The following is a 14,028-nucleotide window of genomic DNA, read 5'->3' on the forward strand; positions in this document are numbered from 1 at the left end:
AGCACCCGTATTGTGGCCTGTGGGACCGCCGCCGCCGCTTGCGGAGCGAGCTGGAGCTGTGGGACATGTGGATTTGGGATGTGAATTCACTTGAAAAGCCACTTCGGGGTTATGAAAGTGATTTCTGATGAAACTGGATTGGAATAATTTTCATGATCTTTGTATATTTATATACATAATATATTTTAAAATTTTGCCTTTGACTTAAAGTGCCATGAGAAAATATGCATACTACAAGATGGTCCTAGCCACCTTCTGGATTTGGGTACTCTTGGATATGTTCCTGCTGCTTTACTTCAGTGAATGCAACAAATGTGATGGAAAAAAGAGAGAGAGAGAACTTCCTGCTGGGGATGTTCAAGAGCCGGTACAAAAGCCTCATGAAGGTCCTGGAGAAATGGGGAAACCAGTCGTCATTCCTAAAGAGGATCAAGAAAAGATGAAAGAGATGTTTAAAGTCAGTCAGTTCAATTTAATGGCAAGTGAGATGATTGAACTCAACAGATCTTTACCAGATGTTAGGTTAGAAGGGTGTAAAACAAAGGTGTATCCAGATAACCTTCCTACAACCAGTGTGGTGATTGTTTTCCGTAAATGAGGGTTGGAGCACACTTCTGCAAACTCTTTATAGTATCATTAATCACTTACCAAGACACATGCTAGAAGAAATTATTCTAGTAGATGATGCCAGTAAAAGAGACATTTTGAAAAGATCTCTAGAGAGTTATGTGAAAAAATTAAAAGTACCTGTTCACATCACTCGAATGGAGCAACATTCTGGATTGATCAGAGCTAAGTTAAGAGGCGCTGCTGTGTCTCAAGGCAAAGTGATCACCTTTTTAGATGTGCACTGTGAGTGCACAGTGGGGTGTGGAGCCTCCCTTAGCCAGGATCAAACATGGCAGGAAGACAGTGGTCTGTCCTATCACAGATGTGATCAGTGATGATACTTTTGAGTACATGGCAGGTTCTGACATGACCTATGGTGGACTCAACTGGAAGCTCCACTTTTCGCTGGTATCCCATTCCCCAAAGAGAAATGGACAGAAGGAAAGGTGATCAGACTTCCTGTGAGAACACGTACAATAGCAGGGAGTCTTTTTTCTATAGACAGAGATTAGTTTCAGGAAATTGGAACATATGATGCTGGAATGGATATTTGGGGAGGACAAAACCTAGAAATTTCCTTTAGGATTTGGCAGTGAGGAAGAACTTTGGCGATTGTTACTTGCTCACATGTTGGACATGTGTTTTGGAAAGCTATACCTTATACATTTCCAGGAAGAAGAGTATCAATAAAAATAAGAGACGACTTGCAGAAGTATGGATGGATGAATTCAAGAATTTCTTCTATATAATTTCTCCAGGTGTTACAAAGGTAGGTTATGGAGCTATATCATCAAGACTTGGTCTAAGGAACAAACTCGAATGCAGACCATTCATTCACTTTGTACCTAGAGAATATTTATCCTGATTCTCAGATTTCACATCACTATTTCTCTTTGGGAGAGATACAAAATGTGGAAACAAATCAGAGCCTAGATAACATGGCTAGAAAAGAGATTGAAAAAGCTGGGATTTAAGTGTCATGGTATGGGAGGTAATCAGGTTTTCTCTTACACTGCCAACAAAGAAATTAGAACAGATGACCTTTGCTTGGTTGTGTCCAAACTTAATGACCCAGTCACAATGCTCAAATGCCACCACCTAAAAGGCAACCAGCTTTGGGAGTATGACCCAGTGAAATTGACCTTGTAGCATCTGAATAGTAACCAGTGCCTGGATAAAGCCACAGATGAGGACAGCCTTGTGCCCAGCATCAGAGACTGCAATGGAAGCCGGTTCCAGCAGTGGCTTATTCGAAATGTCACCCTTCCAGAAATATTCTGAGACCACATTTTCAAAAAAAAGGAAAACATAAGGATTGACTGGGCTACCTCAGCATACATTTCTGCCACATTCTTAAGTAGCAAAAAAAGGAGAAGTGCTTTCCTCCTACAGGATGTAAGGTTTTTCAGCCATTAAAACTTTAGACTGCCCTCACCTTCCCTAGCTCTGATGGTCTTCCTGTCCAAGGACATGCAACTACATAGTAGCGAGACTGTGCACACTGATGTTTACAAGATTGCAAGAGTGGTTCATCAAGAATCATCATAAAGAATACTCAGACTGAAACAGTCTATGCACTGTGCTTTCCAGAGAGCTGCACCTTTTATGGTTTGCTTGCACATCAGTGATCTCTGTTGAATGTGCTGTCCTAATGAAGAGACGTCTAAGAATTTTTTTCTGATTAGAACTGGTAGCCGGTATATTAAATACTGATATAAAAATAAATGAAAAAGAACTGGAGCCAGATTCAGAAGCATGAAAACATTTTTAAGATTTAAGAAACAAACTGTATTAAACAGGATTTAATGGAAATTAAAACAGAACTACGAGAAGTACAATTTGTTATAGTATAGTATCAAATTTCTATATAGATTTCATATCTCAGTGGGGAAAAATAACAGATTCCCTCGACATTCATTCTGTTGTCATTGGAACTGTAGTTTTTAATTGCCTTCAAAAAATGGAGATTTAAAGTTGTGACTGATCTTACTGAACAAGTTAGATATCTCAGCTGTTCTTGGGTCAACCAGCTTACAGGCTTTCCTCTCACACACACAAATTTCTTATTAGAGTTTCAACTTCCTGACTTGATTCAACTGATTATGCTTTACACCCAAGATTCATACTACTGTATTACAGATTTGTTTTCACAGCAATAAATCTTCTGTTCTTTGTTTATGATTCCACTCAACAAAAGGCCTGCAGAAGTGATCTGTAATTTGGGTATTTGGAGATGGTATGTTTGATGGCTTTTTGGAAAACACTTTTCACTCCATGTGCAGATGTGCTTCATTGTCAAGTGCATATTTAGATTAGGTTCTTGAATTGTAATGCTGATCTGCTGCTTTTTTTTTTTTTTAACAAAATCCGACTCAATATGTAAAAAAAAAAAATCACTTGGCATCTGGGGTTGGTACATTTCATTCATTCATTTAAAGACAATTATTTACCTCCTTATGTGCACTGGGTTTGTATCAGTGTAGAAGATCAGGTCCCTGCCTTTGAGAAGCTTACATTCTTGTCAGAGAGACAGATAATAAGCAATTAAAGCTTAATAAGCACATTTGGATAGACAGAAACTTCTTTGACCTGCAAAGAGCATTTTCAAAAACCTAATAGCTAGCATTATATTAATACTTAGTGGTGAAATTGAAATCTTGTCCCATAAACTCAGAATCAAGGCAAAAATGTCTGTTCTTACCACTTCTATTCAACATTGTATTGGAAGTGTTAGTGCAATCACACAAAGAAAAGAAATAAATGGCATCTACATTGATAGAAGTACATTGTTTTTCATTGGCTATGAAATGATAATCTATATAGAAAATTCAATGAAATCTACAAAAAGGCTACTAGAATTAATAAGTGGGTGTAAACTATAAACTTCAGTGAAACAGAGTTAGGCAACCAGAAAGGAAACTTTCTTGCCCTGCCACTGTAGTAGAGCCCAGCAGTAAGATAACCTCCTCTTCTATCCTGGCAAGCACTCAGCCCATGAAAAACCATGGATTCTGTTTTCTGTAGCCTTCTCCTTCCCTTGACCATGTAGGGAGCTGATGTGGGTCATCATGATTGCAGACACTGAATTGCAATTCTAGGCTGATCCTGAATAAACTCCTTTTTTTCCTGGAGAAATATCTGGCAGTCTATTTGTTTCAAGTCAACATGAATTTTGAAAGATTTTAAGATCAAAAACATCTTGTATTCTACATACAGGTACTAGTGACAAGCAGAGACTGATACATTAAAATGCCATTTATAGTAGCTTCAAAAATATTAAATAGAGATAACCTTGATAAAAGATATGAAAAAATAATAGCTATGAGAAATTAAGAATTTTGGAGTAGGAAATTGCAACCCACCCAAGTATTCTTACCTGGAAAATTCCATTTACAAAGGTAAACCTGATAAAAGATATGAAAGACCTATACAATGGAAACCAAAAACACAGCTGTGGGAAATGAAAGGCAAATAAATGTAAAAATATAACTTGTTCATGGGTTGGAAACCAGTATTGATGTGGAGAAAATGGAAGCCTCCTACACTGTTGGTGGGAATGTAAATTGGTACAACCACTATGGAGAACAGTATGGAGGTTCCTTAAAAAAACTAAAAATAGTACTACTATATGATTCAGCTTCCTTGGTGGCTCAGTAAAGAATCCGCCTGCAATGCAGGAGACTGGCTGCAATGCAGGAGATCCAAATTTGATCCTTGGATTGGAAAGATCCCTTGGAGAAGGAATTGGCAACTCACTTCAGTTTTCTTGCCTGGGAAATCCCATGGAGAGAGGAGCCTGGTAGGCTGCAGTCTGTGGGGTTGCAAGAGTCAGACACAACTTAGAGACTAAACCACTACCACCATCGCCATATGATTCAGCAGTCTCACTCCTGGGAATATATCCAGAGAAAACCGTAAATCAGAAAGATACATGTAACCAATGCTCTATGCAGCACTATTTACAATAACCAAGACAGGGAAGTAACATAAATGTCCATCAAGAGAGGAATGGATAAAGAAGATGTGGTACATATACACAATGGAATGTTGCTGCTGCTGCTGCTGCTAAGTCGCTTCAGTCGTGTCCGACTCTGTGCGACCCCATAGATGGCGGCCCACCAGGCTCCCCCGTCCCTGGGATTCTCCAGACAAGAACACTGGAGTGGGTTGCCATTTCCTTCTCCAGTGTATGAAAGGGAAAAGTGAAAGTGAAGTCGCTCAGTCCGACTCTTCGCGACCCCATGGTCTGTAGCCTACCAGGCTCCTCCATCCATGGGATTTTCCAAGCAAGAATACTGGAGTGGGGTGCCATTGCCTTTTCCACAATGGAATGTTACTCAGCCATAAATAAGAACAAAATAATGCCATTTACAGCAACATGGATAGATGTAGAGATTATTATACTAAGTGACATAAGTCAGAGACATATCATATGATATCACTTATATATGGAATCTAAAAAATGGTACAAATGAACTTATTTACAAAACAGTAACAGACTTACAGACTTTGAAAACTTATGGTTACCAAAGGAGGAACATGGTAAGGGGGAAGGGATAAATTAGGAATTTTGGATTAGTGTGTACACACTGCTATATATAAAATAGGTAATCAACAAGGACCTACTGTGTAGCACAGGGAACTCTACTCAATATTCTATAATAACCTACATGGAAAATGAATCTGAAAAAGAATGGATATATGCATATGTATAACTGAATCACTTTGCTGTACACCTGAAACTAACACAGCATTGTAAATCAACTATACTCCAATATAAAATAAAAAATTTTAAAAATTGAGGTATAGAAATTATTCACAAAATTATATGTTTCAGGTGGAAAAGAGATTATCCTTCATTTAAAGTTATAAAATGTTGGCTATAATTCCCTGTGCTGTACAATATATGCTTGTAACTTATTTATCTACAGAGAAATTTGTACCCTTTATCTATAGAAATTTGCACCCTACCACTGAATTGCCCATCCCCTTTTCCCTCACCCCACTGATAACCACTACTGTAGTTTGGTTTATGTATTTATGAGTCTGTTTCTGTTATGTTCATTCATTTTTCTTTTATTTTTAGGCTTCACATATAAATGATAACATATAGTATTTGTCTTTCTCTGTCTTGACTTATTTAACTAAGCTAATATCCTCCAGATCCATACACGATGTTGAAAATGGCAAAATTTCATTTTCTTTATGGCTGGGTGATATTTCATTGTGTGTGTGTATCACATCTTATTTATTCATTCATCTGTTGATGGGTGCTCATGTCTGCTTCCATATATTGGTTATTGTAAATAATGCTGCTTTGAACATTTGGGGTGAATGAATCTTTTAGAATTAGTATTATTGCTTCCTTTAGATATACCTGGAGTAAAATTTCTGGGAGACAGTTTGACAGCTTCTTACAAAGTTAAGCATGCATGTCCCATTTGATAAAGCAATTTCACCCTTAGTTTTTTGCCCAAAATAAAAAATGGATATCCCCCCAAAAGACTTGTACACAAATGTTTCTAGAAGTTTACTTCTAATGACCAATAATTGGAAACAATCCAATGTCCATCAATAGGTGAATGGATAAATTCCTCTCTGAGTTGAATCTCTCTTGGGACCTATTGGCTTCATGTACCTGTATGACTATATCTTTCCTAGGTTGGGAAGTTTTCAGCTATTATTTTTTTAAATAAAATTTATTTATTTATTTTATTTTTGGCTGTGCTGAGTCTTCATTGCTGTACACGGGCTTTCTCTAGTTGTGGCAAGTGGGGGCTACTCTCTAGTCATGATGCCTGGGCTTCTCATTGTGATGGCCTCTCTTGTTGCGGAGTGTGGGCTTAGTTGCTCCACGGCGTTTGAAATCTTCCCTGCTGCTGCTGCTAAGTCACTTCAGTCGTGTCCGATTCTGTGCGACCCCATAGACGGCAATGCATCAGGCTCCCCCATCCCTGGGACTCTCCAGGCAAGAGTACTGGAGTGGGGTGGCTTTCCCTACTAGGGGTCAAACAGATTTCCCCTGCACTGCAAGGTGAATTCTTAACCACTAGACCACCATGAAAGCCTAGTGTGTCTAATATTTGTCTCAATTGATATCCTTTGCCCTGGGCGGCAGTGATTGGTTAATTTGCCTTTTTGTGTTTTTGAGGAATATCCTCCATGTGGCTGTTTCTCTGAAAGAATTCTAAGTTAGGTGAAATGAAGGCAAACCCTCTGTTGAAATGTTTTAGGGAACCCCTAGATAGGTCAAAACAAACAGGAAACTTTTGAGAATGAGGTCCATTCTGTTTCCTCTGGAACCAGGAATCCCTTCTAGGAATATGGCCTGCTATCTTTAAAATGCTTCTGTGCTGAGGCTATCTGGGCAAAGGGGATGTGGTGAAGTTAAGCTAAAATGTCACAAGGTCCTCCTACCATATTTTGTTTGCCTTTTTTTTTTTTTTTAATGAGTATTTCTTTGGTTGTTGCAAATTTTTGAATATTTTCTAGAATTTTAATAAAGCTGATTCTGATTATTTTTTGCCTGTATTTTCAGTTTCTCTGTAGAGGAATGGGTCTTTGGAGTTTCCTGCTCTATCATTTTTATTGAGAGATGAGTGGTAAAGCTAAAGAAAAGCAAAAAAATTAACACAAAAATTCTCTTTTCCCCTTTGTTGCACAGGGAGATTGATTCTGGTAACAGGCTCACAGGATGTTAATAAAATGTTGATAATATTTCATGTTTTTCTACTGTGAATAAAGAAATTCACAGATATTTCTGAATTTCATATTCTTTAAACTTATAAAATTCTTTATACATTACGTAGACGTTTATGTATGCATGACATGTCATATAATTTAAAAATGGATTTGTGATAGATTTATTATTGTCTCTAACAAGATCCTTCCTAGAACTGTTGTTATTTTTAAATATCTTGAACCTATGTGAGAACAAGGCAGTTTAAAAATGAATCTAGCAATAGGGGAAAAATTAATGTAACTTTAGCTCACCAGGCTCTTCTGTCCATGGAATTCAGGCAAGAATACTGGAGTGGGTTGCCATTTCGTTCTCCAGAGGATCTTCCCTACCTGGGGATTGAACCTGGGTCTCCCACATTGCAGGCAGATTCTTTACCATCTGAGCCTACTTTCCACCAGGAAAGCCCTACTGTTTACTCACAAAGAAGACAATATTAAGTTATGAGGCATATATGTTTGTATTCATTTGATTAGAAAGTTATAAAATTTTAAGAGAATTAAAAATATTTATATAATATAATCAGTTTAAAGAAATTAAAACCATTATATGTGTATGCATTTGCATGCTTATGTATGTTAGAAACTGACCAGTATTAAACTTGTTATTTGTAGGAAATGGGATTGTGAGAAAGAAGGATGGGAACATTTACCCTTAATTTTATACTTGTATGTATTGTTTGAAAAATTTATGACAAGTGTACATTATTTTGTAATAAAAGCACATATCAAAATGTAGTTTTAAAAACAGACAACTTCTTAAATATTAAAAATGTAAATAACCAGTTAGCTTTGTGACTAAAACATTTAAATCTAGTGAGGACTGATCAAGAACTAGTTCACTCATCCATTTCCAAAGTTTCTTTCACTACCTGCATACTAGTTAGTTAACATGCTGATGCTGGGGATAAAAATGAAAAATAGGGCTTATAGTCTAAGGAAAGAGACTCAAACACATAATAGACTTACCTCAAAGCATCTGCAAGTACAATGAGGGAATATGACCTGGTGTATTCTAGATGCATTAACAGAGGGACACATAGTTGAACCTGGGGATATTAGAAAGGTTTTTCTTGTGGAAGTGATGTGTGAGTTGAATCTTAATGAAAGATATAAATACACATTCAACATCTAGTAAGTTACAACAGTAGGATACTTGTGACCTGTTGAGTTTTATACAAAACATTTCTGTTCCTTTTTCAGCTAATAAGTTCAGCTGAGTCATTAAAATATTGGGGCTCAATTAAGGTAGAACTGTGATGGTTATTTCAAGGTGTCTTTAGTAGCTTTCCAAGCACATTTTCTGATCCATTTTCCTAACATTTTTTAGATCCCTCTACTGTGGTGTTGGAGAAGACTCTTGAGAGTCCCTTGGACTGCAAGGAGATCCAACCAGTCCATTCTAAAGGAGATCAGTCCTGAGTGTTCTTCAGAAGGAATGATGCTAAAGCTGAAACTCCAGTACTTTGGCCACCTCATGCGAAGAGTTGACTCACTGGAAAAGATTCTGATGCTGGAAGGGATTGGGGGCAGGAGGAAAAGGGGATGACAGAGGATGAGATGGCTGGATGGCATCACCGACTCGATGGGTGTGGGTTTGGGTGAACTCCAGGAGTTGGTGATGGACAGGGAGGCCTGGTATGCTGTGATTCATGGGGTCGCAAAGAGTCGGACACGACTGAGCGACTGAACTGAACTGAACCCACCCTTGAGGCATAGTACTCTCCAGTTGCCCAGGAAGACTTTCAAAGAGATACATTTTGGTCTTCAGGTGAGAGTTTTATTCTATTTTTAAACTACAGCAATGTTTAAACATTTGTACTTGTAACTATTTAATGGGATGATTTGGACATTGGAAGGTATAAACATAAAGAAACTAGTTTTTCTGACCATGTCTACTGCAAATACTTTCTGATGTTGTTTGTTTCCACCTGTGGGTATTATCTGGGACAAATATGATACTGTTTCTGATTACTTTTGGTATTAATACATGGATTTTTAAAATCCAGGTACAATCTGAAACCAAATTTTAATTTTTTTGTACAAATTAAAACTTATTCCTCAAGACAGTCTGACTCAGGCTTCTACTTCTTTTGATCTGCTTCTTTCCCCTCTACTCTTTCATCTCTCCCTTCCCACAAGTCTATACTGCCTCTGGTTACTTTAGGTTTGAGAGGGGAGAGAAGTAATGGTTTTTTTTTTTTTTTACTGGTTTTGTTGTATTACAGGCTTGACAAAAGTTTGTGTGTTAATTTTTATTTCATGGATTTATTTATTTTTTTGGTGAGGAGGGGGAGCATCCTAAACTGCAGTTCCCCAATGTGGGCAATACTTCATTGATGGGCTACTTACTATTTCTTTCATTTCTGGATTCTAGTGACCCATTCCATATAGACTAACTTTGGGGATTGCCTTACTTCTCCAAGTAGTACTTTTGGGAAGGATCTCTTTCAAGCTGTTTCAAATTTGTTACCTTCTATTAGTTTCAACTGGGCCAAAAATTTCTGTATTTGTGATATTATTGGTGAGAATTCAGTTTCCTCCAGTTATAGCCCAGTTCTTTCTACTTTGCTCTCATAGCCAGCTCTTTTATAGTCTTTACATTTTTGTCCCCCAGGTGTGAACTAGGGACAAAACATGTGTCTCTTAAACTCCAGGGGACAAGGGCAAGCCCTCTGAGTGGATCTCTTGATGTAATTTTAATTTTCCTTAGAGGATTGCATACTGACAACTCACCAACAGTATTCTTACTAATAGTTTCAAACAAACTTCTAGCCCTCCCCTTGTATACTATTGATGAAGACGATGAACTAAAAATTGTAACACTGGCTTAATAATCTTTTAGTGTATTTGACAATGTTGTGTGGGTTTTGCCAAAAATTCAGGACAATGGACATCTTATGAGTTATGTGTCTTTAAAAAAATGTATATGGCTATGCCAGGTCTTAGCTGCGGCACATGGAATGTTTGTTGCCCGGTGCTGGATCTTTAGTTGCGCTTTGCAAGATCTAGTTCCCTGACCAGGGATCTAACCTGGGGCCCTTGCATTGGGAACACAGAGTCTTAACCACAGGACCACCAGGGAAGTCCCTGTGTTATGTGTCCTTTAAACAAAGTGTTAGACAGTCATGTAAGCAAATAACCAATTTGACTTGTATCTTTTAAAGTTGTGTGGCCAGAGATTTCACATTGAAAAAGTTGAAATCTTCCTGGAAGCAAATATTAAGAATTTTTAAGAGTTATTTTTACCATATAGTCAGGTGGCAGTCTCTTCCTATGGAACCACATTTAGGAAACTAAAAGTGCATCAGAATATAATCAAATATGTGATGAATCTTGCTGTTCACAAAAGTACCATGATGACTGTGAATAGAACCAAATCGGTTTGGATTGGAAGAAGAGGATTATTTTACCACTTGCAGGAAGAGAGTCGAGTTTCACAAAACCTTTTCATGAAGTTTGCATAATTCTCATTGCACAGAGGACCTGACGGAGGGCAAATTTCATGTCCCTATTGCGTAGGTTGTAGATGAGGGGATTTAAGACTGGTGTCACTACAGAGTATATCAGTGTGATGATTTTATGCATAGTAACTGAGTTGCCAGATGTGGGGCTCACGTACATCACTATAATGGTTCCATAGAACAGAGATACAACAACTAAGTGGGATCCACAGGTAGAGAAGGCCTTTCGCTGCCCAGCTGAGGAAGGAACCCAAAGCACAGCTCTGAGCACCAAGGTATAGGATCCAAGGATGTACAAAATGGTCAGAATGATGATAAGAGAGCTCACAGAATGGAATACATGCTCTATTATGGGTGAGCTGGCACAGGACAATGCCATCAGAGGGTCCACATCACACAGAAAGTGATCAATGATGTTGGGACCACAATAGGGTAGTTGAGAAATGAAGAGAATAGGAACTGAATGTCCTAAGAAACCAGTGAGCCAACAAAGAGACACTAGAATGGCACAGAGCTTCCCAGTCATGATGGTGGGATAGTGCAGTGGACGACAGATGGCAAGGTAGCGATCATAAGCCATGACACAGAGGAAGAAGCATTCAGTTGTGCCCAGGGAAAAGAAGAAGTAGAATTGAGTGAAGCAACCAGAGAAGGATATGGTTTTGGTTTTGGAAAGAAAATTGACCAGCATATTGGGGACTGTGCAGGTCACATACCAGATCTCTAGGAAGGAGAAGTTGGCCAGGAACACGTACATAGGGGTATGGAGTTGGTGGTGCCACCTCACAGCACAAATGATGGCTATGTTCCCAGTTAGAGTCAAGATGTAGATCAACAGAATCATTGAGAAGAAGATGATCTGCATTTTCCAGGGACCAGGAAAGCCCAACAAGACAAACTGTGTCACAGTAGATATCCCTGACTTATTCATGGTCTCCAGACTGTGGAGAGAAGACAGATAGACAACTCACTTTATTGCTAAGGCATTTGAAATTTTTCTTAGGGCAGGCAGTTTGATTCATTCAGGAAAATGTATCAAATATTCTAAAACATGTCTTGGGTAAATCTTGTCCTATTCTGAATAAGCCCTTTAGCCCTGACTCTTTGTAAATGTATAATTCTAGGCTGCTTGAACTTTTCTTTGCCAGTGGACCAAATCTGTTAAATGTCATCTTCTTTTCAAATAAAGAAATCTTGAAATAGAGATAAAAATTATCTGTCTTATGTCTTTCTTTTTTCAGTAAAAGCTTCATATATAAGGGCAATTAATGCCATTTAGTTCAAAATGAGAGGACACATATGCTATCATTTAAAAATAGATTGAATCTGACACTTCCTACAGATTTAAGTGACTTTAGCTCTGGCATTATTATTTCAGATTCTCTCTCTCTTTTTCTTGAACTATTTTCATTAGGAGATTTTCTATCATTTTTTCCCTATGATATCAGAAGAAAATAAAAAAGAATATTCAGATAATAAATTATTTATATATTTTGCGATCTCTTATTTAAAGACAGTTATATTGCACCACAGCTCATTTACAACTTGGTATTTAATCTTTTATTTTTTGCAGTGAAAGTCATTATTAATCACTCCATTATGATTAATTTCACATAATTTATCACAGGGCTTCCTTGGTTGCTCAGACAGTAAAGAATCTGCCTGCAATGCAGGAGACCCAGGTTCGTTTCTTGGGTTGGGAAGATCCCCTGGAGAAAGGTATGGCAACCCACTCTAGTATTCTTGCCTGGAAAACCTCATGGACCAAGGAGCTTGGGTGGGCCATAGTCTATGAGGTCGCAAAGAGTTAGACATGACTGAGCCACTAACACTTAATTTATCTGGTTTCGTATACACTTAAAATATATGTCATTAAAGATGAATATTCTTTGGAAGGACTGATACTGGAGCTGAAACTCTGATACTCTGGCCACCTGATGTGAAGAACTGACTCATTTGAAAAAACCCTGATGCTGGGAAAGATTGAAGGCAGGAGGAGAAGGGGATGACAGAGAATGAGATGGTTGGATGACATTACCAACTCAATGGACATGAGTTTGAGTAAACTCCAGGAGATGGTGATGGATAGGGAGGCCTGGCATGCTGCAGTCCACGGGGTCGCAAAGAGTCAGACATACTGAACTGAAGGATGAATATAACATATGAGATGTATTGCAAAAAAAAACCAAAAAAAAACAAACACACTAAAATAACCAAGAGACTTCTAAAGCTCTTCTTATTGCTGTCATAAGTTCCCTTAAAATTCACTCTTTGAAAGATTGTATTTTAGTCTGTTTATTTATTTATGTACTTTGGCCACCTCATGCGAAGAGTTGACTCATTGGAAAAGACTCTGATGCTGGGAGGGATTGGGGGCAGGAGGAGAAGGGGACGACAGAGGATGAGATGGCTGGATGGCATCACTGACCCGATGGACGTGAGTTTGAGTGAACTCCGGGAGTTGGTGATGGACAGTGAGGCCTGGCATGCTGCGATGCATGGGGTTGCAAAGAGTTGGACACGACTGAGCGACTGAACTGAACTGAAAGATATTTATTTATTTGGCTGCACTGGGTCTTAGTTTGGCATGCAGGGTCTTTTGTTGCAGCATAAGAACTCTTAGCTGTGGCATGTAGGGGTCTAGTTCCCTGACCAGGGATTGAACCCAGGCCCCCTGGATTGGTAATTCAGAATCTCAGCCACTGGGCCACCATGGAAGTCCCACTTTATTTAAACAATATCTCTCAATTTTCAAAATAGCAGAAAACAATTGAATCAAAGATGTTTTTAAAAATAATTACTTACCAACATTCCAAAATTTGCCCTTATTTCCTTTAAAATACCATCATCAAAGAAGATATCTTTTTAAGAATCAAACACAACTCAGAATAAAATTCATAATGATGACTTTAACATAATGAAATCTCTAGACATCTTTTAACAAGATATCTTTAGCTTTTTTTTGACTAATAGGAAATTTTCCTTAAAAATGATTTTGGTAAAATGGTATATGAAAGTGAAAGTGAGGTGGTATATACAGAATATTTATAGTATTCATTTAACATAATCAAATAGAAAAAAATTCCTTCTATTCAGCGAGGTTATATATTTAATATATATGTCTTATTTAAAGATAAGCATATTTACAATGATATAGATGTTGCAGGCTCATTAAATTAGTAATGCATAAAGTGAACTATAATACTCATTAGAAGCA

The 14,028-nt window shown here is 37.9% G+C and overlaps 1 protein-coding gene and 1 pseudogene across 1 annotated transcript in view; one reads left to right on the forward strand and one right to left on the reverse strand.

Moving 5' to 3' along the window:
* Positions 1-12,409, reverse strand: part of LOC104988228 (olfactory receptor 11H4-like) — a 36,461-nt gene extending 24,052 nt beyond the window's left edge. Inside the window, exons 1-2 of the mRNA XM_010839474.1 lie at positions 12,405-12,409; positions 10,989-11,752 (exon numbers count right to left, since the gene is read on the reverse strand). Coding sequence (XP_010837776.1) covers positions 10,989-11,752; positions 12,405-12,409 — 769 coding nt within the window. The remainder of the gene's footprint in view (positions 1-10,988; positions 11,753-12,404) is intronic.
* On the forward strand, positions 215-1,890 carry LOC104988211 (annotated as a pseudogene).
* Positions 12,410-14,028: the final 1,619 nt, after the last annotated feature.

Source organism: Bison bison, unplaced genomic scaffold (genome assembly GCF_000754665.1).
Source record: "Bison bison bison isolate TAMUID 2011002044 unplaced genomic scaffold, Bison_UMD1.0 scf7180017864117, whole genome shotgun sequence".
In the NCBI taxonomy this organism is placed as follows: Eukaryota; Metazoa; Chordata; class Mammalia; order Artiodactyla; family Bovidae; genus Bison; species Bison bison.